Source organism: Pollicipes pollicipes, unplaced genomic scaffold (genome assembly GCF_011947565.3).
Source record: "Pollicipes pollicipes isolate AB1234 unplaced genomic scaffold, Ppol_2.1 Scaffold_3447;HRSCAF=4054_pilon_pilon_pilon, whole genome shotgun sequence".
Classification (NCBI taxonomy): domain Eukaryota; kingdom Metazoa; phylum Arthropoda; class Thecostraca; order Pollicipedomorpha; family Pollicipedidae; genus Pollicipes; species Pollicipes pollicipes.
In genome coordinates, this window is record NW_023596297.1 from 34640247 (window position 1) to 34663542 (window position 23296).

The following is a 23296-nucleotide window of genomic DNA, read 5'->3' on the forward strand; positions in this document are numbered from 1 at the left end:
CGCAATCATTCTATGTATTATCCAGCGTTAGCGGCATGCATGCATATACTGGCTCATGTGCGTAGCTGACTACACCGACACGTTCCCTCGCGCGCGTGATCCCACACGCTCTCTCGCACGTGCTTGCTCCCACGCTTTCCCCACCATCGGCGGGGTGCATGCCCTCTCCCGGGGTATGTCGCCGCCGTATGCATAGCTCGGGGTCTAATCTACGTTCGGGGCGGCCTGGCGGCCGGCGCCAGAGCAACGGCTACCGGGCGGCGCGGCGCTGGGCCCGCCGCCGTCGCCACTGGCCGCGGCGGCGGCGGCCGGCGTTGTACTAACGAGGTAATGATGGCGCCGACGGCGCCCGTCGTGAGGGTGACGAGGAAAGACAGTCGTGACTTGTTACAAGTCGCATGGGCCGCCGCCGGGCGCCCGCGCGCGCGCGCACGGGAGCGGGCGGCGCCCAGCGGCGGGGCGGGCTGACACGCGGCCCGTGACCCGTGACCTGCCGGTCGGCTCCAAATGCCACTTCTGAACACTGGCTGAGTAATGCGAGCAAGCGCGATGCGCCGCCGACAAGCACCCTGCGCGGAGCCGAGCCGCGCCGCGCGCCCCGCGGGCGCGCGGCGACAAAACACGCACGGCGAGATTCCTATCAATCTAGACTCTGATCTAGCAACTAAATAGATGATGTACGTCTACGGACCCCACTGCTGAAAACAACGCAGTGGGGTTAAGATAAAACATTTACGTGTCAAATAAAACAAGTAATTAAAATCTAGCAGTGACTACTATCGCGATCCATCAACATAATGTGTTGCACTATTTCTTTTGCTCTGGGTTAACGATTTACGGGGATACACTTCACATTTCCAGCTAGCAGCACCTCGGCACCAGATTCTCTTGACAATGTCTTCAACACTTCCAGTCAGAGCTACGCTCTGTTCACGGCTTGAGTCAGCGCCTCTGCGACACCGTCTCCATCCACAACGCTGACGCCTGGCGGACCGGTGAACAGCTTCCAGTTTCATTTTGCGCTCAGGAGATGTCGCTAGATGCCGCCGGCCATGACGGACGGGATGGGAAGGTGGCGGCGCAGCACCTCTGCATAGCTGAGCCGCGCGACTTGGCTGATGAGGCCGCAGGTCTGGGACATAGGGCTTTCAGCCACATGTCCTGTAAGAAGCGGCGCAGTGTGAACACTAGTCACCGCTTGTGGGGATAAACCCGGGCACGCTCTCGACAGCCTCAAGTGAAATTTCTAATTCGTCCCCAAAAGGAGGGCGGATGCACCATTCGAGCCACGTTCGCGCTCTAAGTCGGTGCGTCAATCGTGCGCACTAACGATGACAAGCAGATCACCGGAGGTGTCGGCAGCGGCCGAGCAGGTGCTGCTCTATCCTTCTGTGAACGTGATCTATCACAAAACTGCAACACTTAAACATGTCTCCACCGGTAGACAGGCGACAAACAGGCCCTCCGTCGCCGGCCCCGACAGCGCCTCCCAGCACACGTCCCTACCCCACTGCTCACCCTGCTTGCCGAGCTCCGGGAACTCTGGACTGTAGGGCGGCTGGAAGCCGGCGGGAGCAGCGGCCGGCCGGCGCGGCGCCTCCTCCTCCGCGCCCTTGTACAGGTTGCGGATATCACCCACGATGTCGTCGTCGAGCTCGGCAGTTACCAGCTTGCGCTTGGCCGGCCGAGAGAAGCTGCGCGAGTCGCCGCGCTGACGAGGCCGCTTGGCCGCGGCGACGGCCGGCCGCGGCACCAGCACCGAGTCGCCAGCGTCGCCCAGCACGGCGCGCACCTGCTCGGCCGCCGCCGACACCTCCTCCGGGCTCCGCTGCGGTAGAGGCACGCGCCAGGTCAGGGGCGCCGCTGGTGGGAGCAGCAGCAAACATTACACATTACCACGCTATTGATTACGAAAAAGCTTGACTATGTTAAATCGAAGAATGTAATGACAATTGAAAATGAAGCCACAGTGGCATCCGGAACGCGAGGCAGCACAGCATGCACGGTAATGGGCCGCCCGAGGCGTCGTTCGGAAGTGGAATGGAGGATAAACCACGCCAGCACCGACCGATAGCAGCACCAGCACCGGTGGCACCAGCACGCCCCACCTCTCGTGCGTTCGTCAGGCCTGACCTGACGAGGCCCACTGCGCCGGTCGCCGTCGGCGCTCACCTTGATGAGCCGGTGGGCGGCCTGGGCGAAGGGCGCCGTGTCGACGTTGCAGCGGCGCAGTTCGCAGCAGATGAGCGCCGCCGCCAGGCACGAGGGGGGCACGCCCAGCGTGCGCACGTCCGTCACCAGCTCCACCAGGCGCTCGGTCAGACCGCAGAGCTGACGGTGGGCCGACAACTGCCGGACAGACGCGCAGCCGTCAGCCATCGTCGGCGGGCTCCATGCAACAGCCGTCAGTGCCAGCAGCTGACGGTGAGCAAACAGGACCGGCTTTCACGAGCCTCCACCGCCCGTCTGTCCGCCAACAATGGGCCAACAGCAGCGACACAGCGCCAAAAGAACCGGCCCAGCGAGCAGACCGGCGAATCCGACACCAGCCGCCGCAGCCGTGCCGACGCAGCAGATTCCCAATCGTTGGCCGCGCCTGCAACCGGCTGCCGAGGCTACTGTCGCCGCCAGCCGCCGCCCCAGCCCGTTATCCACCCGGCCGAGCCGCCATCTCTGCCTCGGCGCCGCCGCCGCCGCCGTCCACCCGGGCGTGGTCATCCGACAGGGGGTGTGAGGTCATCAAACCGACACGTGGCGGGGGCTGGTGCTGGTCCGGACCGGCCGCGGAGCTCATCTCGGGAGAGCTCTCCTCAGGGCGACCCATACAGGGGTGCCTGTTGCCTGTTCCGTATGGTAAGCGGACGGCCGAATATTAACGCGCGAGTCGGGGCGTGGAACATGGGTAGAGACTGGCATCGAGAGATGAGGGAGTCAGCTGGGCCTTTTAGGAAACACCGACTAAGCGGGGTACGCAGTAATCAAACCGTTGATATAACCAAAAACAAATTATCGAAACGTCGTGCCTCGTGTGTGGAGGGCAAGAAGCGGCGTTGCACAGCACTCGTCATATGGTAATTTAGGAACACCGCAGTACTTTCCACCGACGGTGTTAAAGTTATACCAGGCCACGACAGCGTTTCAATATTCGGCCACTTGGGTGGCGGGGACTGTGGGTATTTGTTTATGTTAAGACATCCCAGGCTTGGGGCTCACTGCCTGTTGCTCCTCTAGATAAAAATCAGCCAATCAGCATCGAAATAAGCGGCAGTCAACCCAGTATCTAAGCGCCTCCGGTTTGACAAATGGGCCGGGCAGGTCAGCAAGTCAACTTCCCAGTGAATAGCCTTGAAGTATACGCTGGGTATGCCCCACTCTGCGCAGCCATCAGGGACTCTTATCGCTGTCAGAGGAAGACCAGGACCGAAGAACATCGTGCGGAGCCGGCCGCCGCGGCGGGAGCGGCCTGCAGCGGCTGCGGGTCTCACCCGGTGCTGACGGTCGGCCAGCAGACCCGGGCAGGCGGCCACCAGCAGGCAGTGCAGGCTGTGCAGAAAGTTGAGCGGCGTGACCAGCCGCACCTGCCAGCCGAACTTGTCCAGTACTACCCGCTCCATGCGCAGCACGTCGGCCACCGAGCAGCCAGGCCGAGCCCGCTCCACCACGTAACTGATGGCCGGCACCAGCTGCAACAAGGCGCCGTGTCAGAGGAACGCCACAGCGTGCTGTCCCGGGTCAGCGGGTAGCGGTGGCTCGTCAGTATCTCGTCTCGGCTCGGTTCGAGCTCCCTGTGGACACCGTGATAAGCGGCGTTGGCATGACTCAACAGCGGCAATGTTGTCACGATGCATGGGCAGTGGGAAACACGACGACACTGACAAATCGGCTCACAGGAAGGTGTCGGCACGTCTTGGCTGGGGGAGGGCTAGCACAATGGTGATGCCAAAGAGCGTCGTCAGCGAGCCACTCGCCACCGGCCATCCCGGCCGCGGTGGCAGGCGGCGCCCCCTCCGCACACCACACATAGCAGATCGCCGAGGGACTGCGCCTCCACGGGTGAACCAGCCGTGCCCGCGGACGCTCCCGACTGCCGCCGGCGACCGCCCCCCGGCGCCGTGCCGTCTGCCGCGCGAGCCGGCGGCCGCCTCGTTCCCAGTAGAGGCGGCGGCCGCCGACCAGCTGACCGTGCTCCATCAGCCGCCGACAGCGCCCGCGTAATGGGATTAACCGCGCCGCTGTCATCTGGGCGGCCTGCAACCGCCGTCGGCCCAGTTAGCCGCCGGAGACGCCGCCGGAGACGGCGCCGGAACGGGGCCGCGGCGCGCTGACGGACCGGCGGCGGGTTACGGCCGCACCGTTTACTGAGTCAAATCGGCGCCGCGCGCCACGCCGACCGATTGTGCGGCAAACCGCGCCAGATGGCCACCTCTGGCAGATGTCAAAACGGCGCGGGATCCCGCGCATTAAAATGCCTCGGAAATGCGCCGGCGCCGGCGTGTTTCCTCGGCCGTCAGCCATGCTGTCCCACTGACGAGCGAACGAACAGTTATGACGAACGCGGCGGCACGCGGGACCGGGAGGTGTCGGCCGTTTTATCTGGGACATGTCTACACCGCCCATCGAGCCCATAATTCACCAGAAATTACCCGATTAATCGCGCCTCGCGGGGCCACAGCGCCGGACATCGGGGAACGGCCGCCTGACATGCGGCCGGCGCGGGCCGCAGGGCCGGCTCGCTGCCGCCCTCAACGGCCAGCCGGGGCGGGGCGGGCCCGCCGCGTCACCGGCCGGGTGGTCGGCCTGTCTCGTCTGTGGTTCCCCATAAACGCGCCGGGGACGTTTACGACGCCGCGTGCGAGCGGCTGATGATGCCGTCGGCCGGCCCGGGGCGGCGGCCGGTGATGCCAGTCACGCGCGGGCCGGCGGCGGCGGCGGCCGACCTCCGGAGCGCACCCGGGTCACGACGGCTAGGCCGGCGTGGACCGAATAGGCTCTCGCCCGGCCGCATAACAGCCCCACCCACGACGACTGGATCAGATAGGAGCCAGGAGCTGAGAGCCCGACAACCTCGGCTCCGGCCCAGCCCCAGCACACGCCGGGGACCGCTGCGTCACCAGGCCTGCCCAGTCCCGTCCGGACGTGCCAGAGCCCGTGCGACCGTTGCCGGCGCAGGCGCGCGGCCCGGGCGCCGTCAGCGTTGCGTATAATTCTCCGCTTGACAAACGACCGCGCCGCGAGTCCGGCCCAATTGCAGCGGCGCGCCCCAGCGCCCACTAATCGCGACGACGTCGGCCGCCCGCCACGACAAAAGAGGTCGGCGTGCGTCGACGACCCAACCTGCCCCCGGGGCGCTCCCGACGGCCGACGACGCGCGGCACGGGGAGCGGTCGGCGCCGCCAGGAGCGGCGGCCGGGACGGGCCGTCACGGCAGTCGTCCGGCCCGACCGACTGACGCCGCGACAAAAACTCTTCCGGGTGGCGCTCTCCCAGCGACAGGGGTGCGGGAAGCGCGGCGACAGATCCTCAGTCCGGAGGCTCGCCGGCGCTGTTCGCCGCCGGTGAGTCGTGTCCGCCCGCCCGGCGCTTTTCACACGGCTGTCATGGAGATGGAGACAGCGAGCCTGAATCCCCGCGGAGCGACACACGACAGAGCTGTTCGAGACACCCCTCCTCACGAGGCCGCTCGAATCGTGCTTGTCCCGGGCGCGACTGAGCACTGACCAGAATATCGTTTGCTATGCTACTCTGCTATGTGATGGAGCGATCCAATACATCCAATCCGAGTGACATGATGCGACCTACCTCGTCTTCCTCGCAGATCTTGGCGGCCAAGTAGAGGCAGGTCAACGCCATGCAGGTGATGTACTTGGCTTTGGCCTTGACCTGGCCGAGGAACGCATCGAGCAGCGCCACCGACAGGCAGAGCGTGTCCGAGTGGAAGCGGAACCGATAGCACTGGCGCTCCATCCAGAGCACGGCCGCCTTGGCGCTCGGCCCGACCCACGTCGCCGGCCTGAAACGGAGGCGCACGGGTCACACGGCAGTCAGAGGGGACGCACGCAGGACCGCCGAGCACAGGGCGGTCGGTGGCGGCGCATGAGGACCGCGCCGACCGGCAGGGCAGCACGGCCGCCGTCGGCAGGCACAGGGTGGCCGACTGACGCCGTGATCGGAGCGTTAATGGTCTCGGACGTCGGCATGACAGTCCCCCGTGTCTGGACACACACAGCCGGTGTGCTCGCATGATTAATCAGACGCTCAGAATGGTCCGACCGCACTCCGTCAGCCGCCGTTTGATTGGAGCCAAGCCGAAGCCGCCAATGGACGACGCGGCAAACATTTGGGCTACTGCATTGTCATATCATCACGGTTACCCACACTTCTGCACGGCCCACCGTGCAAACTTCCATCGCGCGGTCTAAATGCGGTCATTAAACTACGTCTCCGGTCCGTAACGAGGCCACAGGCCGGGGCAAGCGGCGTTCGGCCAGCACCGTCCCCGCGCTGCGTCGGGCCCGGTACCGCCCCGCCCCGGAGCGACGCGGGTGACGGGGGCCGCCTGCCCCGCCGACCGAACATTCGTACATGTCGCGCTAACGACGCGATTAGCCGGACGGGCCGCGGCGCCGCGCCGTTAGGGTCGCTCTGCCGGCCGCGCGGCGCGGCTCCCATCTGACAACAGAAAAATACCGGCCGCCTGGCCGTAATTAGCGGCCGAGTCGCCCGATCGCGGCCGGACAGTTATTCAGCTGCCATCTGTCGGCCGTCGCGTGAGTGAGTGAGCGGGTCGGCCGGCCGCGCCCCGCCGCATCTGCCGTCAGACCCGGTGAGCTATGCCGAGCCGCGCCCGCGCCGGCGCGCGCGCGCGCGCACGCCCGCGCGACAGATGGTCGCTGGTGCCAGCTTCACTGACCAATATCCGCCGCCGGCGCCTGGCCCAGTTGCCGCCGCCCCGGCAGCGGACCACTGACCCACATCCGGCCCGGCGGGTCAGCGCTCGCCGCCGCGCGTGCAACATCGCCCAAAACAACATCCGGTACGCCGCCGACGCCGACGGCGCCGCACACGGCCAGCGTGAAGGCAGGCAAAACAGGCGGCAGAGCTTGCCGGTCGGAGCGGCCTCTCGTGGCGTTCAGCTGAGCGAATCCGCGGGGGTGACGCGGCAGACGCGGATCAGTGCCGTCCACACAATCGCCGGAGGCGCCGTGTCTCTTCGGCGTCGTTAGAGCGGCCGACCGGTGTCCTCCAAACGCATACGACTGACACTGTTGGCTAGGTCTGGTGCAGAGAATACCGTGACGCAGGGCCGGCCGCCCGGCGCGTGCGGCGGAAGGGCGACGTCACCCCACCGGCGAGGCTAGTCACGGACATGCATACGAACACGGACTTCAGCTGTGATGTGACGTGCGGCCAGTGTGGGCTGTTGAGTACCTGTCACTGTCCTGCGCCTCCTGTCTCCTGACCTAACCCCAGGCGCGGCAGGGGCGAGGCGGCGCGTGCCGACCGAGGGTGGCAAGCGCCCCGGCGGCGACGGCGGCGGCAGCGCGGGCCGGCAGTCACGTACAGCGGCGGCCAGGCCGTCATCAATCGCCGACAGGCATCGCTTCACACCGGCGCCGCGGCGGCCCTAAATCACCAGACGGCGACAAAGCGCCGGGCTGACACCAATGCGTACCCCCGGCCGGCGCCGGCCCGGCCAGGCCAGGCCCGGCAGCGCAGCGCCGGGGGCCGCTCAGCAGCGGTGCTGGCGGCCGGCCGCGCGCCCGCAAAAAAAGGACACGGACACTGCGCAATCAATTACGGAGCTAACACCTGCCGGACGGCTTACATGATGTATTAGAATACTGACGTCGGCCATTGTGCTGCGCGTAACCGCTGGGAACAAAGCGGGCAGCGGCGGCGAGGCGCGATCGGTCGCTCCCATTTACAAAGCACAATAGCCCGTAATGGCGGCCGCGGCGCGCCAATATATTGATACTAATGCCTGGCCGGTCAGGGGAGGAAACACAGGCGGCCCTGCTGTTATACAAACACAACAGTTAGGCGCCCGGCACGCGCCCATGCTCCGGTTCAGGTCAGGGAGGCTGGCAGAAAGCCGGACGGCCGCTGGACCCTGGCGCTCGTGCACGCGCAACCTGCTGTTCCGAGGCAGCTCGGCCGCTATCATCACACAGCTCCACGAGACGAGCACACTTCAGTTAAAAAATGGCTGTGCCCCGCGCGTGACTACCCCGCCGACGGCACGCCGGCAACTGCACGGCTGACACCCAGATCAATCGTTAGAAGAAGCTTCCGAAAGCTGGGCAAAACGCTGATGACGTTTCAGGCTGTCGTTCCGCGCTGCATAGGCAACAACCTTGGGCGGAATCCAGCACCATTGACAATGAAATCAGCTTCAGGCTCGTAAGAATCAACTTTGCGCGAACAACTGAAATAGTGGGCACATAAGCGTCTCCGGAGGAGGGGACGGGAGCGGGCAGTGTCAATTTCGGAAGCGATGTTTTCCCATGCAGCGTCATGGGTAATGCTAGACGTGCTCAAAAGTAGAGGGCCAGGGGACCCCGGACGTCTGTTCTCACGCCCATGACCGACCTGAGATGAAGTGTGTAAATAAGCAAGCAAAACTCAGTTATCACGCAAAACACCCGACCCAGCCTTCAATTTGAAGTGTTTGAAGATTCCCCGCGGACGTCACCGGAACTGCAGGGAATCGAGCGTCACATCGAAAGCGGGGCTCCTTTGTCTGCACCGGAGCGCTCTTCCCGCCAGGAGCGCTCCCGGTCTGCGCGAATCCCGCCGCCCTCCACTCCATTGCCTTGACAAACGACATCGTACCTGTCAATCGGTTTGTCGCACCATTACCGGTCGGCTGAGCCCATTTGTCCTGGCTGCGCGCGCGCGCTGACGCCACCGCCGTCTCGCCGGTGCATGTGGACAACAGAGTCGGCACCGCGCGGCACGACGCCGACGACCGTCGCCGTGCCGCCCGGCGCCCAAAGACAACAGGCGCCGCGGTGCCCCCGCCCGCCGCAGCTCACAGTCGCTGCGGCCCATCAAACTGATCTCGAGCGGCTGGGAACGGCGCCGAGCAACGCCGCCGACGCAGCAAACGGTGCTGCCTCCCGTGGCGGAAGCACAGCAGTCCTGTCACGTGACAGGGCGCGGCGTCGCTCCTCGGAGGCGCAGCAGAAGCATTCACGCCGGAGGTATCGACTTTGCGACGCGGGCAGGCTTGGCTAATGGCTGGAGATCTTAAGTGTGTTCAGACTGCTTTGCATGGGCAACATTGACTTACAGGAGGCTGCGTGCCAAGAGAGCTTGTGGTTCATACCCTCAACACTTGCACCAGTTCAGTGCACGGGATAATTTCGTTCCAGCTACGGCCCGCGGTGGAACCACATGACCAGACGTGACCGGGAGCATCTCCTCCGCGTCATACACAGCCATGCCACGGGCGATCTGTGCCAGACTGACACAGGATCTCCTCCGCGCCATACTGCGCCATGCCACGGGCAGTCTGTGCCAGACTGACACGGGACCTCCCCCGCGTCGTACAGCGCCACGCCACGGGCAGTCTGTGCCAGACTGACACGGGACCTCCCCCGCGTCATACAGCGCCACGCCACGGGCGGTCTATGCCAGACTGACACGGGACCTCCGCCGCGTCATACAGCGCCACGCCACGGGCGGTCTATGCCAGACTGACACGGGACCTCCGCCGCGTCATACAGCGCCACGCCACGGGCGGTCTGTGCCAGACTAACACGGGACCTCCCCCGCGTCATACAGTGTTACGTCACGGGCGGTCTGCGCCAGAATGACACGGGATCTCCTCCGCGTCATACAGTGCCACGCCACGGGAGACCTGCCAGACTGACACGGGATCTCCTCCGCATCATGCTGTGCCAGACGGACACGCTCTGGCCAGTTGCCAGTTAAACACTGCACGCGTGGTCGGACCAACAGGCTATTTGGAATTTGAACCCCCTACCTGTGGACCACCGGTCCTCCATCCTACTCTCTCATTCACGGGAAAAACCTCTCTGGCACCAGTGCAAGGCGGCATGCCGGATATCCTCCTGACCTGGTCCTGATCCGGAGTCTGAAGCGTTGTTTTTCACCCGCGTTTCGGTATTGGTTGGCGCTGTCCTTTTACTGCTACCGTGTTCACTGCCAGAAGCCGTTGCTCATGTCTGTCGAGTTCACGGCTACTCAGTGAGGGCCCAGGAGACCCAAGTCAACGCGACTGCCGCCCGGAAGCCCCAGCCCATGGCCGCATGTCCGATGGCTCTCGTGCCAGGCCTCGGCGTCAGTCCCACCTCTCCCCGCCCCCGCGCCAGCCGGCGGCCCGGCGCGGCGTCCCCCGCGGCGTCTCGCCGGCTCCGTTAGCGGCCAGCGCGGGGCGCGCGCGGCCGGCCGGCACCGCCAGTGCACCGCCCGAGCCGGCGCCGCGCGCACCATGAGCCTCTGGTGACGTCCCGATATGGCCGCCGTCACCACGTGGGAGCCACAGGCGCGTTCGCCGCCCGCCGGCGTCGACGACGAGACGCTCGTGCTGCTGCTGGGCGTGCTCAACCTGGCCGCGCTGTTCGTCTACAGCGCGTACAACTTCGTGCAGGACCGTCCGCGCCTGCGCTCCACCTACGACCGATACGTGGACGAGCAGGTGCGTCGCGTGCTCGACGACCTGGTGATGCGCGTCCACCAGACAGCATACTTCAGTGGCCTGCTCGAGACCATGGCGCGCAGCGTCGGCGGCGTCGGCGCCTCGCCGGGCCGCGGCGTCGGCAGCGGCGCCGCCGCCCTCGACTTCGCCCGGCTGGAGGCGCTGGCCGACGGCTTCCCGTTCCCGGCGGCGCCCGGCCGTCAGCTGGCCTGGCTGCGCCGGCTGAACGTCAGCCGCGCCGAGCGCACGGCGCTGGCTGGCGCGCTGCCGCTGGTCGGCGCGCTGCGCCAGCTGCCGGCCGGCGTGCGGCACCGCCTGCAGGCGCTGGCGCGTCCGCAGCCGGCGCTGGCCGCCTCGCAGGGCCGTGCTTACGTCAGCCTGCTGCGTCTGGCCAGCGCGCTGCGCTGGCCGGGCGCGCCGCCGGCGACGCGCGCTCCACGGAGCCGGCGCGAGCAGCCGCGTTACTTCAAGACCAAGTGGAAGAAAAAGCTGCTGGCGCCGAAGCTGGAGGCGCTGCGGCGGAAAGCGGCGCTACAGCTGCAGGAGCGGGAGAAGGAGGAGGAGGAGGAGGAGGCCGAGCTGTGGACAGGCTCGCACTGGACCGACCGCTGGTACGAGCTGGCCAGCCAGGTGACGCCGGTGCTGCTGGACGCTGGCAACGGTTACGCGCTGAGCCGGCGGCGGCCGCACTGCCTGCCGGCCGTCGTCTGCCGGCTGAACCGCGACTGGAAGCCACACGGTTCGGTCAAGGCCTCGCTGTCGCCACTTGCCAGGTCAGTCAGCGCGCCCGCCTGCACCCGGTCGGCCGGGGCGCGGCATCACGAACCAGTGTCCCATTGCACTCATTCGTACCTACATACCGATGTTATTGCTGAACAGGCCGGTGTTGCATCAGCTGAAATCTGCCGAGTCGGATCTCGATCCGGGTCCCTCGCCCCGGGTTGAGGAGCTGAATCTCGCTCGTCAGCCCGCCTGTTTCCAGCAGCTCACCCCGCTGTTCCAGCCTCCCGCTCTGAATTGGCGCCGACACGACTGAGCGGCGCCATTACCGCAGCCTCAGCCTCAGTCCATCCATGCAAACACCTGAGACCACTCGGCAGTCATCCCGACCACAGTTCGACCCCGTCAAGTCCATGTGAAGCCGCTCTGGTCCCCATAATTCCCGATCCCTTGAAGTTCATGTGCAGCTGCTCGACGAGTCCCGGTCCCCTGAAGCCCATGTGAAGCCGCTCTGGTCTTGATGTCGGTCAGCCGTCACCTAACATGGGATGAGTTCGGTCGGGAGCCCAAATGGCGCTCGGTCGGCCGTCGACGCCTGTGGCGGCCGACGACAGCCACTCTTCCAGCGCGCGGCACGCTTCGGCTGCGGGGCATTTCCTCCTTCACCGGCGCCCATTGCTCTGTCGTCAAATTACAGCCCGATCCGACAAATAGCCGGCGCCGACTCCATGCCAGTTATGGCGCCCAGCCATGCCGAACAAAATACCCGATGACTGTTTGGGAGGCGAGCGCCGCGGTCCGGTCGTCACCGCCCACACATGAGGCGCGCAGCGTGGCCTAGCCGGAGCGGGCCGTCTCCAGACCCGCAGCTTCCGGCCGTCGTCGGCGGGCGGTGGCGGTCACATTCCCAGCCGGCGCAGGAGCGGGGCGCGCCGGCCGCCCCCGCCGCTGCGCCGGAGCGGCGCCACCGCTGACCGCTCCGGCGGCGCCGGTGGCGGCGGCCGGCAGGGACACGGAGCCGCCGCCGCCGGGCGACAAACGATGCCATGCGGTCGCCACTAATGGAGCCGCGTGCCGGGTGGCTGGGAATAACAGGATCAGGCGGCAGGACGCCGCGGCATCGCGTTTCCTGGCGCCGCCGCCCAGGGGTCGGAAACGCCGCGCCCCCACCGGGCCCGCCGCCGCTCGGTCACGAACACGCCGCCTCACCTCACCGAGGCAGCGTCACGAGCGGAGCGAGCGACTGATCACAGCGGCCGCACGCCGCGCCCGGGAGGGTTCTCACGCAATCGGGCGCGCGCCGAGCGCCAGGCGGCCGCTGCGCCACGGCGGTGACACAGCCCGACTGTCGCTTTGGCCGCTTCCGACTGTCCGGGCGCGTCCCGCAGCACGTGGGCCCCGCCAGGGTAAGGACCGCGGGCCGCTTCCGACCACCCGGGCGTGTCCCACAGCACGCGGGCCCCGCCAGCGTAAGGGCCCGGTTGGCCCGGACCTGGTCGCAGCCGACGGCACACCGCCGTCACACTTTCGGCTGCAACATGGGCCATCATGGACGCGGTTCACCGCACAATCGGAGCGGCACCTGCGCAGCGAGGGAGAGCCGCAGGACCGCCCCGCCCCCCCCCCCCCCCCCCCCCCCCCGGCTCGGCTCCGCCAGCTGCGGCGCTCAATGGCACGCGGAGCCGTTCTTCGGGCGGCACACGACAGCGGCCGCCGCGACGACGCAACAGTGTCGCCGCAGGGGTGGTCAGACACCTCCGCCGCGCGCTTGCGACAACAGTTCGTGACGTGATGGGCGGGAGACGGCGGTGACGATAGCCCCGCATCGGCCGCGGCGCGTGTCCCAGTGGCCGGCGGGCGTCTCACAGCCCGTGACCACACCGCTCGGAACGCCGCCCATTTGCGGGCAGACGTCCACACACCGCGACCAGACGGTGCGCTCCAGCTGGGGCCGGCGATCAGACGCCGGCCAGGCGGACGCGGACTTGCCGTCAGAGCCACAGCAGCACCTGCTGGGGGTCAACGGCAGACACCCAGGCCGGCAGCGGCAAGCGGGTGAATGCTGCCGAAAGATTCCAAAGGGGGCGCTGCTGACAGACATCAACATGAGCGGGCGGTGCTCATCCAATATTTGAATCCTGACGCCACTTTGGGCGTTAGAGTCGGGGATGGTATGTTTTCGATTTTCCATCAAATTCTAAAAGCAGCCAGCAGCATTTCCGTGAAGGTAATTCAATTCCTTTCAATGCACTGCCTAGATGCACGAAACCAGGACGCGATATTCAAAACTTTCAATGCGGGGTGGTAGAATCTCTTTCTGCAAATGTTTGCTACACAGGTATGAATCCAATCGGAAAAGAAATGATTCCCTATCATACCTACAAGCAACTGAAAAGGCACCCAAGGCGTTTGACATCGCAATGGATAACAGACGTAAAACGGCTGTACGCAGATGGGCAGTGACTGGAATTCCAGTGCTCAACGTTTCCAAACAGCAAAGGATACGGTTGCATACGGTGGTCCTACTGCGAGACGGCAGAAGGCTCCTCCGATGGTACTGACATAGTGCCCCGCAACATCGCGCTCACAGGTGCCAGCGTCTCCTGACGAGCGACGAGCCTGTGTGTCCGACACGTCCCGTCTACCCCGCGCGCTCCGCCGCGCTGACAGTGCGCGGTGCCTCCTGACGAGTGAGATGAGTCCGTGAGCCCCGCACGCTCCGCCGCGCTGGCAGGTCCCAGCGTCTCCTGACGAGCGACGAGCCCGTGCACCCCGCACGCTTCGCCGTGCTGACAGTGCGCGGTGCCTCCTGACGAGTGATGCCGCTGAGCGTGCCGCGTGCGCGCCAGCTGCCTGACAGTGTCGTGATACAGCGGCCGCGCGCCCCAGTGTCCGACCGAGCGGTGCCGCCGCAGCTGGTCCGGCACCGACACAAAGACCGCCGACAACGCGGCCCGCCCCCGTCTGTGGCAGGCCGGTCGGACGGATCAGTGCCTTCAGTGGCTTCAGCGAGCGGCGACCGAGACTCGGACAGCGGCTCCCGGTCCAGCCCGGATTCGATCGCCAGGGGTCGCCGGCAAACGGCCCTCATACAACCCCATTATCGGTCTAACTCCCCGCAAGAGCCCCTGGTCCTTTCTTTCACATCATCAGTCTAAGTCCCCGTCCCTGGCAGTCCACGTCCACGTCCCACACTCTGTTCCTCCCTACACTGCACGCCGTAGCTTGCGAGATCCTCGCCGGAGCACGCCCGCTCGCCATACCCAGGTGGAGCCGCCAACCCGAAAACCGCGGCGCCTGGCGCCTCATGCCAAAAAGCATGGCGTCCTCCGCCGCGGCGGCCACCGGTACCCATCACTGGCAAACCCCGATCTGCCTCGTCACCGACTACCGTACCCGACCGAGCCCCTGCCGCTGTCCGCACCTGCCGGCCGCGGCGCGTCGTCCCGGAACAGCCGGCGCCGCCGTCCCATTCAGGGCGCGCGCCCCACGGCGCCATCGCCGTCCAATGGTGTCGACAGGGTCGGCTGGCCGCTGCTCTCAGCTGGCGTGTCATCACGGCGGCCGGCTCGGCCGGCCGCCGGGAACCGGGCCGTCACACTTTACGGGAGCCAACGAGAGACGATTACCCCGGGACCGGGATCGGACCGCGGCACCCGGGTCTACACCTGACCTGGGAGATCTGACCGCGGCGCCCTCTGCATCTGACCTGGGAGATCGGACCGCGGCGCCCGGCTCTCCACCTGACCTGGGAGATCGGACCGCGGCACCCGGGTCTACACCTGACCTGGGAGATCTGACCGCGGCGCCCTCTGCATCTGACCTGGGAGACCGGACCGCGGCGCCCGGCTCTGCATCTGACCTGGGAGATCGGACCGCGGCGCCCGGCTCTGCATCTGACCTGGGAGATCGGACCGCGGCGCCCGGCTCTCCACCTGACCTGGGAGATCGGACCGCGGCGCCCGGCTCTGCATCTGACCTGGGAGATCGGACCGCGGCGCCCGGCTCTGCATCTGACCCGGGAGATCGGACCGCGGCGCCCGGCTCTGCATCTGACCCGGGAGATCGGACCGCGGCGCCCGGCTCTGCATCTGACCTGGGAGATCGGACCGCGGCGCCCGGCTCTGCATCTGACCCGGGAGATCGGACCGCGGCGCCCGGCTCTGCATCTGACCTGGGAGATCGGACCGCGGCGCCCGGCTCTGCATCTGACCTGGGCGATCGGACCGCGGCGCCCGGCTCTGCATCTGACCTGGGAGATCGGACCGCGGCGCCCGGCTCTGCATCTGACCTGGGAGATCGGACCGCGGCGCCCGGCTCTGCATCTGACCCGGGAGATCGGACCGCGGCGCCCGGCTCTGCATCTGACCCAGGCGACGGGAACCCCGGCGCCTGTGATATTTTACGACCCGTAATACCCCGTGCGCCAGCCCGAACCTGCACCAGTCAAAGACAAACCAGTTCGGCGAAGCACACTTCCAAACCGCGTATAGAGAAGAGAGCCAGCTGTGACAGTCTATCAGATGATTGTGAGGGAAGAGAACGGGTCACACACATTTTTATAGAAGGATTACATCGAAAGCAACAACAGCACCAGATCGGTCCTATCTTTGGGAGAGGGGGGGGGGGGGCGGGGCAAGTTACTCCAAGGGCGACAGGTTTGTGTTTTATGTCCATTGGAGAAATCGAAACCCCACCCACCGGTTTTTGTGTCTTATGGATGCCAATGGAGAACAACACAGAGACGCGGTCAGAAGAGAATCGAATCTGGGACACGACACGCAGGCCTCGGCTGCAGTCCGTTCCCGTCCGATGCCCCGTCCTGGGAAAATGACATCAATGTCCACCGGGCGTCCCAACTCGCACCGCCGCCTCCGATGACGCCGCACCTCCACTCACGATTTCCTACTTGAGCCGACCGCACACACACCCCATCGCAACACGAGAGCCCCACAAAGCCGCAGGTGCGGCGGTCGGACGCCGCTCGGTCGCCCGCCCTCGGCGATTTCCAATGTGATCCGGCATCAGCATTCCCGCCAAGAGCGTGGGACTACTGATGAGTGATGAGCGATCTGTGCTGACTCATCGCCGACCCTCTATTTGAGCGTCTCCGCCGCCGCCCGCCGCGGCCGCCACAGTCGGTTATTCGGGCCGGGCCGTCGCCGCCGCCACTGGGGCCGTCAGCCCGCGCGCCGTCGCCGCCGCGTCCGCCTTCACCCGTCTCCTCCCGGACGCGAAGCCCGCCCTGCCCCAGTTCGGCGCCGCCCGCCCGTCGTCCGCCCGGATCGTGGCCGCCGGGGTCGCAGAAACACCCACGCATCTGTCTGCTGGTGATCACCCTCAGTCGCCGAGTCCCTGTGTCGGCTTGCTGCCCGTCTGAATGACTTCCCGGTTGTCAGCCGCAGTCCCTGACGCCGAATGCTATCGTGCCAGCAGGCGCTGACTGGCGCCCGTTGTTTCAGCCTGCTGCTGGGCTGGTGGCTGCAGGATCTGGGCGCCGGCGTTACACTGGAGGACACACTGGTGGCCGTGCGCGCCGGCTGGATGCAAAACTCGTGCTCGCAGCTCTACCCGCGCTGTGCGGCCGTCAGGGGAAACGAGCCTCCACCGCCACCACCCTCGCCGCCGCCGCCGCCGACGTCGAGGGCGCCACCGTCCACCACCGCAGCTCCCACCACTTCCACGAGTACGGCGGCGCCGGCCGCCGGCGGCACCACTACGTCGCGCGGCTTCTTCTGGGCGCTGTCGTCGTTCATGTCGACTCCGGCACCGCGGCCAGCGCCAAGCCTACCTCCGCCACCTCCGCCGCCGCCGCCACGGCCGTCGCCGCCGTCGCCACCGCCGCTGCGGCCGAGGGAGGACGGCCCGCCGCCGCTGCGGCCGAGGGAGGATGGCCCGCCGCCGCTGCGGCCGAGGGAGGATGGCCCGCTGCCGGACGCCAGCGCCGAGGCTAACTCGCTGCCGGAGCTGACATGGGCCGGCGCGCCGCCGCCGCCGTTGCCGGAGGAGGCGCCCACCAGCTGGGACCGCCGCACCGAGGCGGCCGTCCCGCCGCCCATGTGGGACCGTGCCGACGTGGGCGGTGCCGGCGGACGGCCCTGGGAGCTGCGGGCCGGCGCGCGGCCGCTGGGCCGGCCCCGACAGGACGCCGACGCGCCGCTGAGCTTCCAGTACGGAGGGTTGGGTCGGCGGCCAGCCGCAGCCAACGCCACGGCTACTGGAGCGGCGCCGGCGGGCCAGGAGCCTGCCTCCAGCCGCGACCCGTACCGCGGCGGCCACCTGATCCCCGGCCTGCTGGGCGGTGGCGGCGGTGGCGGTCAGCTGCCGGGCGCCCTGCTGGCGCTGCGCCGCGACCGGCCGGCCGGCTACCGGCCCGATCGGCGTGGCCACGTCGCCGACTACGGCTCCGACGTCCTGAGCGGCGTGCAGCAGAGCTACGCGTCCGGCGGCGTGGCGGCCACCACGTACCGGCCGGGCGTGGTGCTGGACGCGCCGGCGCCGGCCCGGCGGCCCGCCGCGCCCGTCCAGCTGCTGCCCGGCCGCTACCGGTTCGGGCTGCGGCGCGGCCTGCCCTCGGGCGGCGTGCAGGGCGTGCTGCCGGCGTACCCGGAGCGGCGGCGCGGCCTGGCCGGCGCGCCGCCCGTGGCGGCCACGCCGGCGCCGCGCCGCCGCTGGACGACCACGCGCGGCACGCCAGCGCCACCTGTCACCGAGCGGCGCAGGAACTGGGTGCAGTTCGGGCCGCAGGATGGCGTGACCGACGCGGAGAAACACAGGAATCTGTACAACTACGTGCGAGACCGCTCGGTGAGGAGACTCTGGCCGTGGGGATGAGCGGCGCCCGGCGATGGGCCGCTGCAGACGAACGCGCTCGTGTGGGACTTGTGACTTTTCGGACGGAGTGGCAGTACTGCCACGGAGGACGGTAGTTGAGACGCTGGAGTGACGTGGGCATAGAGTTTAAGATACGTAGCAGGGTTCAATTGCTGATGCGCTATGTTAAGACGTATTGCGAGCAAAACTGAATAGATGTGAATATCCACTTAGTCCAAGTGGTCCGCTCAAGGCATTACGATGTGTGAGAGAGATACCAATGTGGATATGAAATGCATACCAATGTACATAATAAATAAATCAAAGCCTATCACTTCTACGGCCCATTAGTAACAGAGAATGGGAGGCAAGGTGACAAACAGCCATCCGCTCCACACCACAAAGCGCAGCTGGCTCTCGCCCGTCACCGCCAGTAAACAAGGCCATGACAGCGCGCCCAAGTGACCGCCCAACACGTTACCGCCTACACCCGCAAACACGACGAGTGCACCCGCGTCAAATAAACCGACGTGCCAAGGCTGCGCGGCGGCCGCCGGCTGTCTGTCAGCCGTGACGGCCGCAGCCGCCAGCGCGGGGTAACGTGACCGAGCCTATCCATCACGACCGTCCCGGGCCAAGAGCTGTGTCCGCAGCGCCCGGCGGCGACGCCGGGGGCGGGCCGGCGCCGCATCCCGCTCGACAACTCAGGCGGGGTCAGGGTCACTGATTGCTGTATTATAATGAGAACCGCTCGGGCAAAGGTGCCGCCTTCTGCGCCCCCGTGCTCTTCAGTGGGGCGGGGCCAGCGCAGCCAATACACTTATTGTGGACAATACGCTGTTTTAACGCGCATTAAGACACGTCATCAACCACGTCGACGTAAATTTCCCGCAGTTGGTGTGCGCAGTATGTCTGCTTCCGCACGAGAGGCTCGTTTGTTACTGTTCGGTGGCGCCGTTTCCAACTGTATGACGTCAACGTTTTAGTTGGAAATCAGGCTGAACCTTCAGCGCATTACCCGGCCAGTGCGGCCAGCCACTAATTCCACTGAGCTGCCGCTGGCCGACTGTGTGGGCGGTCGTCGCAACAGTCAGTCCCTGCCTGACCCGCCCTCATGCCCAGGGCTGCAACGCGGTCCTCCTCGCCGTCAGCCGCAAGTCGCCGCTGCTCTGATCGGCTTGGCGGTGCCGTTAGCGGGCGGCAAGCACGGCGCGACACTGCCCTCTGATGCGCCACTCTCCTTGTCGCGGAGTGAGCCGGTGGCCGGCGCGCGCCGATGTCGCGATAGTCCTGCCGCCCCACGTCACGGCCGGTGACGCGCGCGCCGGCTCGGCTCGGTTCGGCTCGGCGGCGCCTGATACGGCCGGCCGATAGGGCCGCGGCCGGCGTCGGCCTTACAGAGCCGGCCTGTGGGCGGCATCGGGCCAGCCGGCCGCAGCACCGGCCTGCCACCCACCGCTCCAGCCTGAGGTGCGGTGGACCAGCGGCACTGGGCCGGCCGGCCGCGGCGCCGGCCCGCCACCCACCGCTCCAGCCTGAGGTGCGGTGGACCAGCGGCACTGGGCCGGCCGGCCGCGGCACCGGCCCGCCACCCACCGCTCCAGCCTGAGGTGCGGTGGACCAGCGGCACTGGGCCGGCCGGCCGCGGCACCGGCCCGCCACCCACCGCTCCAGCCTGAGGTGCCGGGGGCCGGACGGCCCCGAGGGCAGCCGGTCCGCTTGTGCACCCGAGGCCAGCAGACCGCCAGCCCCAGCCCTGACCAAGAGCGAATGATCCGCTGCCCGTCAAACGCCCTGACAACTGGAATGAGTCGCTGCTAAGCAGAGGGCTTGCACGGATATGACGTCATGATCATGACTGTATGTGGAGATAAACTGATAAGGATGGGTAAGCTACAGGCGTCATTTGCATCGGGATCCTCGCTAGTCTCGTCAATATTACCCAATTCTTGCCTGATAGTGTCGTTCAACCAGCTCCTCTTGGTATCTTACAGGCCAGCCACTGTCAGCATAACAAATACCACTGCATCATGCCAAAAAGCCAGGACCTCAAAGCCTTTCTTGCCTGCATCAAGAATAATTTACGAGCGTCAAGTACATGATGAACAAAGACCAGTACCAGCATCATGAGTTTTCGAGACAATCCCGATGCAGGAGCTATTACCAGAAAAGAATGAGCGTCAAAGATCGGATCTGCGTTCGCCCTTGACAAGAGACGAGCATCCAAAAGATTGAAAACTGGTGTCATCATAACACAAAACAGTTACCGCTGGTTCCGGGGCATATCACTCCAGCAGAAAACCTGGCGGCTGCTCTAAGAACTAGTGGTGCTCATTCCCACCGGTAGAGGTCTCTACACACCCAAACCTGAAATGCCGTCTGCAGAAACCGTGGGTCGTTGAACTAACTAGCTTGTAAAACAGCATTGCTAAAACATGGAAAAAATGAAAAAGATAACATGGGTGCCGCTAGCCAAAATATTTTTACATTCCGTCCCACGCCAAGTTTAGCATCAAGAGCAGCCATCAGCGCATTCCAAGCGCATTCTGCGCGGGACCAGGACACGGCGCAGCCCTTGCGCCACGACATCCGCAACCAAATCCGTCCTTGGCCCCGATCTGCTAAGTCTGGGTTACCGCGATCGGGGCAAGCTGCGCTTCCTCATCGCCGGCCGAATACCACGGCCCTGACCGGCCCGGCTGTAACGCGCGTAGGCCGTGTCAAAGCGGGCGCCAGCGGCTGCCGCGGGGGTGTGCAAGAGCCGCTGGCAAACATCGCTGATGCGGCGTCAACAGCGCGACGGCGAGCTGGGCCGATCGATATGCGCCGACGTCAGCCCGGGGCCGTGCACTTTCCGCGAGGGCCACACGGGAAAGCTCGGCTGAGCAAAGTCCTGTCATTTTTTAGTGTAATTGCGACCAGCTGACATTTCAGTCAGAGATTTCCTGCTTTTCTAGTGAAGGCATACATAGTAAGGAAATAGGTGTTGGTTTGCAAAAAGGAATAGCTGGTGGCCTGAGATATAATGCTTGTGGCTAGTACAGTACACATAGCCTAGCTACCAACACATGATGTGAACATGATGCAAATAAGATCCAAGACCCCCACTTGCCTGTTTACAGGCTTTTAGGATAGCTTAAATAAATATTAATGGAACCACATGCCCAAATGCACAAGATACTATAGCAAGAATGAAAAAATAGTCAAGTCACGTATAGTTTATCAATATCTGCGCAGGAATAACAAAACTAATTTCACTAAGTGAGAACAATGGCCACATCATAATATTGATTACCTATTTTGCATCTCTTGACCAATTAACAGAAATGAAAGAACGTTTCAAAAATAAATTAAAATATGCATCCATCAAAATCACAAATCAAATACCATTAAAACTATAAACATTAAAAAACTATTACCTTAAATTAAAACTCAGATAAAGATACCCTTTGAGATAACAAAATGCATACATAGCTGACCAAATATGGTGAAAACTTAAGCTACACAGCCATAATTTCACCAGGTTAAATTCAAATAACTGAAATATATTGTACAATCATATTTCACATCATTTCTGATATTTTCATCTTTCCTTTTCTATGTTTGCTGCATTTTACTTGATCTAATTAGCCATCAAAAACAGGAAACATGGTAAATCAGTACTTGTGCACCCTAAGTCTTGAAGATTTTCTTGATCATATGATGTGCTACTTACATCTGGGTATTCCTTGTAGGCCTGTGCCTTCCATTGTTGCTGCTCCTTTTCCAAGTCATCATACAAGACCTGCAGCACCTTCTGTTGGCCACCAATCAGCTTGCTTTTGTCCCCCATGGTTGGTATTTCCAGGATGACTATCTGAAAAGGTAAAATTCAACTTGATTGATACTTTCCAAAGAGCAACAGCACTGCTATCTTGCAGCTCCAAAGCAGTACAAGCAGTAAAGTCACAGTACTGGGAACACAGCAGGGATGATGCAAGCCTTGACAATCAGTAACACATTGCATCAGCAAAGGAAGTCATAATACACCAACAGGGCAACAGATAAATGATTTTTCATGCTTCTTACCTGAGTCCTCACATGTACAACAGGCGATTTTTCCCCATTACAGGCTTATCTTATAATTAGCGCATCTTCAGGGTCCAACTTCTTAGGTGTGCACAGCGATCACTGCTACTTGAAGCCCCATGCCAAAAAGGTAAGGGGATTCAAAATGTCCTTCCAATAATAGCAGTCCGGTAATGTAACAAAAGGCTTGCAGGATGCCTATCTCGCAACCGATTCGGGGACCCTCCCACTTTTGCGCAACAGTGGGAGTTGGTATTGGGCACAGGGTCCCCACAACAGTTTTCTGTGAACATGAGAGCTTGAATGTACTGAATACCACAGCAGAACCGTTCGAAAACGCTAAGCACCCCAGGTGCCACCAGCGCTAACTTAAAATGGATACAGTGCAACTCCAAACCCCAACGGACGAACGCCCCCCTTCTCCGCAGCACAGAACAATGAAACTGCTGCAAATAGTACCCACTGGTCGTTTGTTTTGGTTTTCCATTGAAATGTTCATACGCGTACATTACAGCTCTTCTTTAGAACCATGACCTATGAAAATGTGTGATTAAAGTACAGGAGTTGATATATATAACACATGAGAAGCATAAAAATACTTCATATTTTCAAACTGTACCATTTAATGTAATATACTATTTACTATCAAGTATAGTCTGTGTATATGAGATGTTCGGCATCACTGCGACCTTGGATACAAAGAGCCTTTTTATGACAGAATAGAATGTTTTATGGAAGAACACAGGTACAAAACATACAAGAAACTCCATTTATCCCTGTTAGTTGATAAAAGCTATTAACTGTTGGCGTTATAGACAGCTTTTTAATCGTATTTTATGAGCGAGTACGAGTACCTTTTGCTGCCATATCTCAGCTGTCCATGAAGCTCTCTCCCTTCCTTAAAACATACCGCACGAAAATTTAGAAAAGCCGTGAAAATTTTGCACAGATTTACCGAATACAAGAAAATATACTTTTTAAGCTATTCAGTTCAGTTGGTTTGCAGAATTTATCTTTTTGAGCTTAAAAAAC

General features: G+C 63.6%; 1 protein-coding gene across 1 annotated transcript; it reads right to left on the reverse strand.

The window, feature by feature from the left end:
* LOC119091424 (cyclin-I) lies at positions 1-22694 on the reverse strand. Its single transcript, XM_037214208.1, has 7 exons — positions 22265-22694; positions 21912-22052; positions 5800-6010; positions 3486-3683; positions 2173-2349; positions 1519-1828; positions 1-1161 (listed from the first exon to the last, which is right to left on the reverse strand). The coding sequence occupies exons 2-7, from the start codon at positions 21971-21973 to the stop codon at positions 1037-1039; spliced, it is 1083 nt and encodes a 360-aa protein (XP_037070103.1). The 5' UTR covers positions 21974-22052; positions 22265-22694; the 3' UTR covers positions 1-1036.
* Positions 22695-23296: the final 602 nt, after the last annotated feature.

What these genes read in the sequence shown, in the direction of transcription:
- LOC119091424 (XM_037214208.1), bottom strand. Translation starts at nt 21,973, where the DNA reads ATGATGACTTGGAAAAGGAGCAGCAACAATGGAAGGCACAGGCCTACA. An exon ending in CCTACAAGGAATACCCAGAT is followed by an intron (nt 6,011 to 21,911) that starts GTAAGTAGCACA and finishes CCTCCGTTTCAG; the next exon opens with GCCGGCGACGTGGGTCGGGC. An exon ending in CCGCCCACCGGCTCATCAAG is followed by an intron (nt 1,829 to 2,172) that starts GTGAGCGCCGAC and finishes CCTCTACCGCAG; the next exon opens with CGGAGCCCGGAGGAGGTGTC.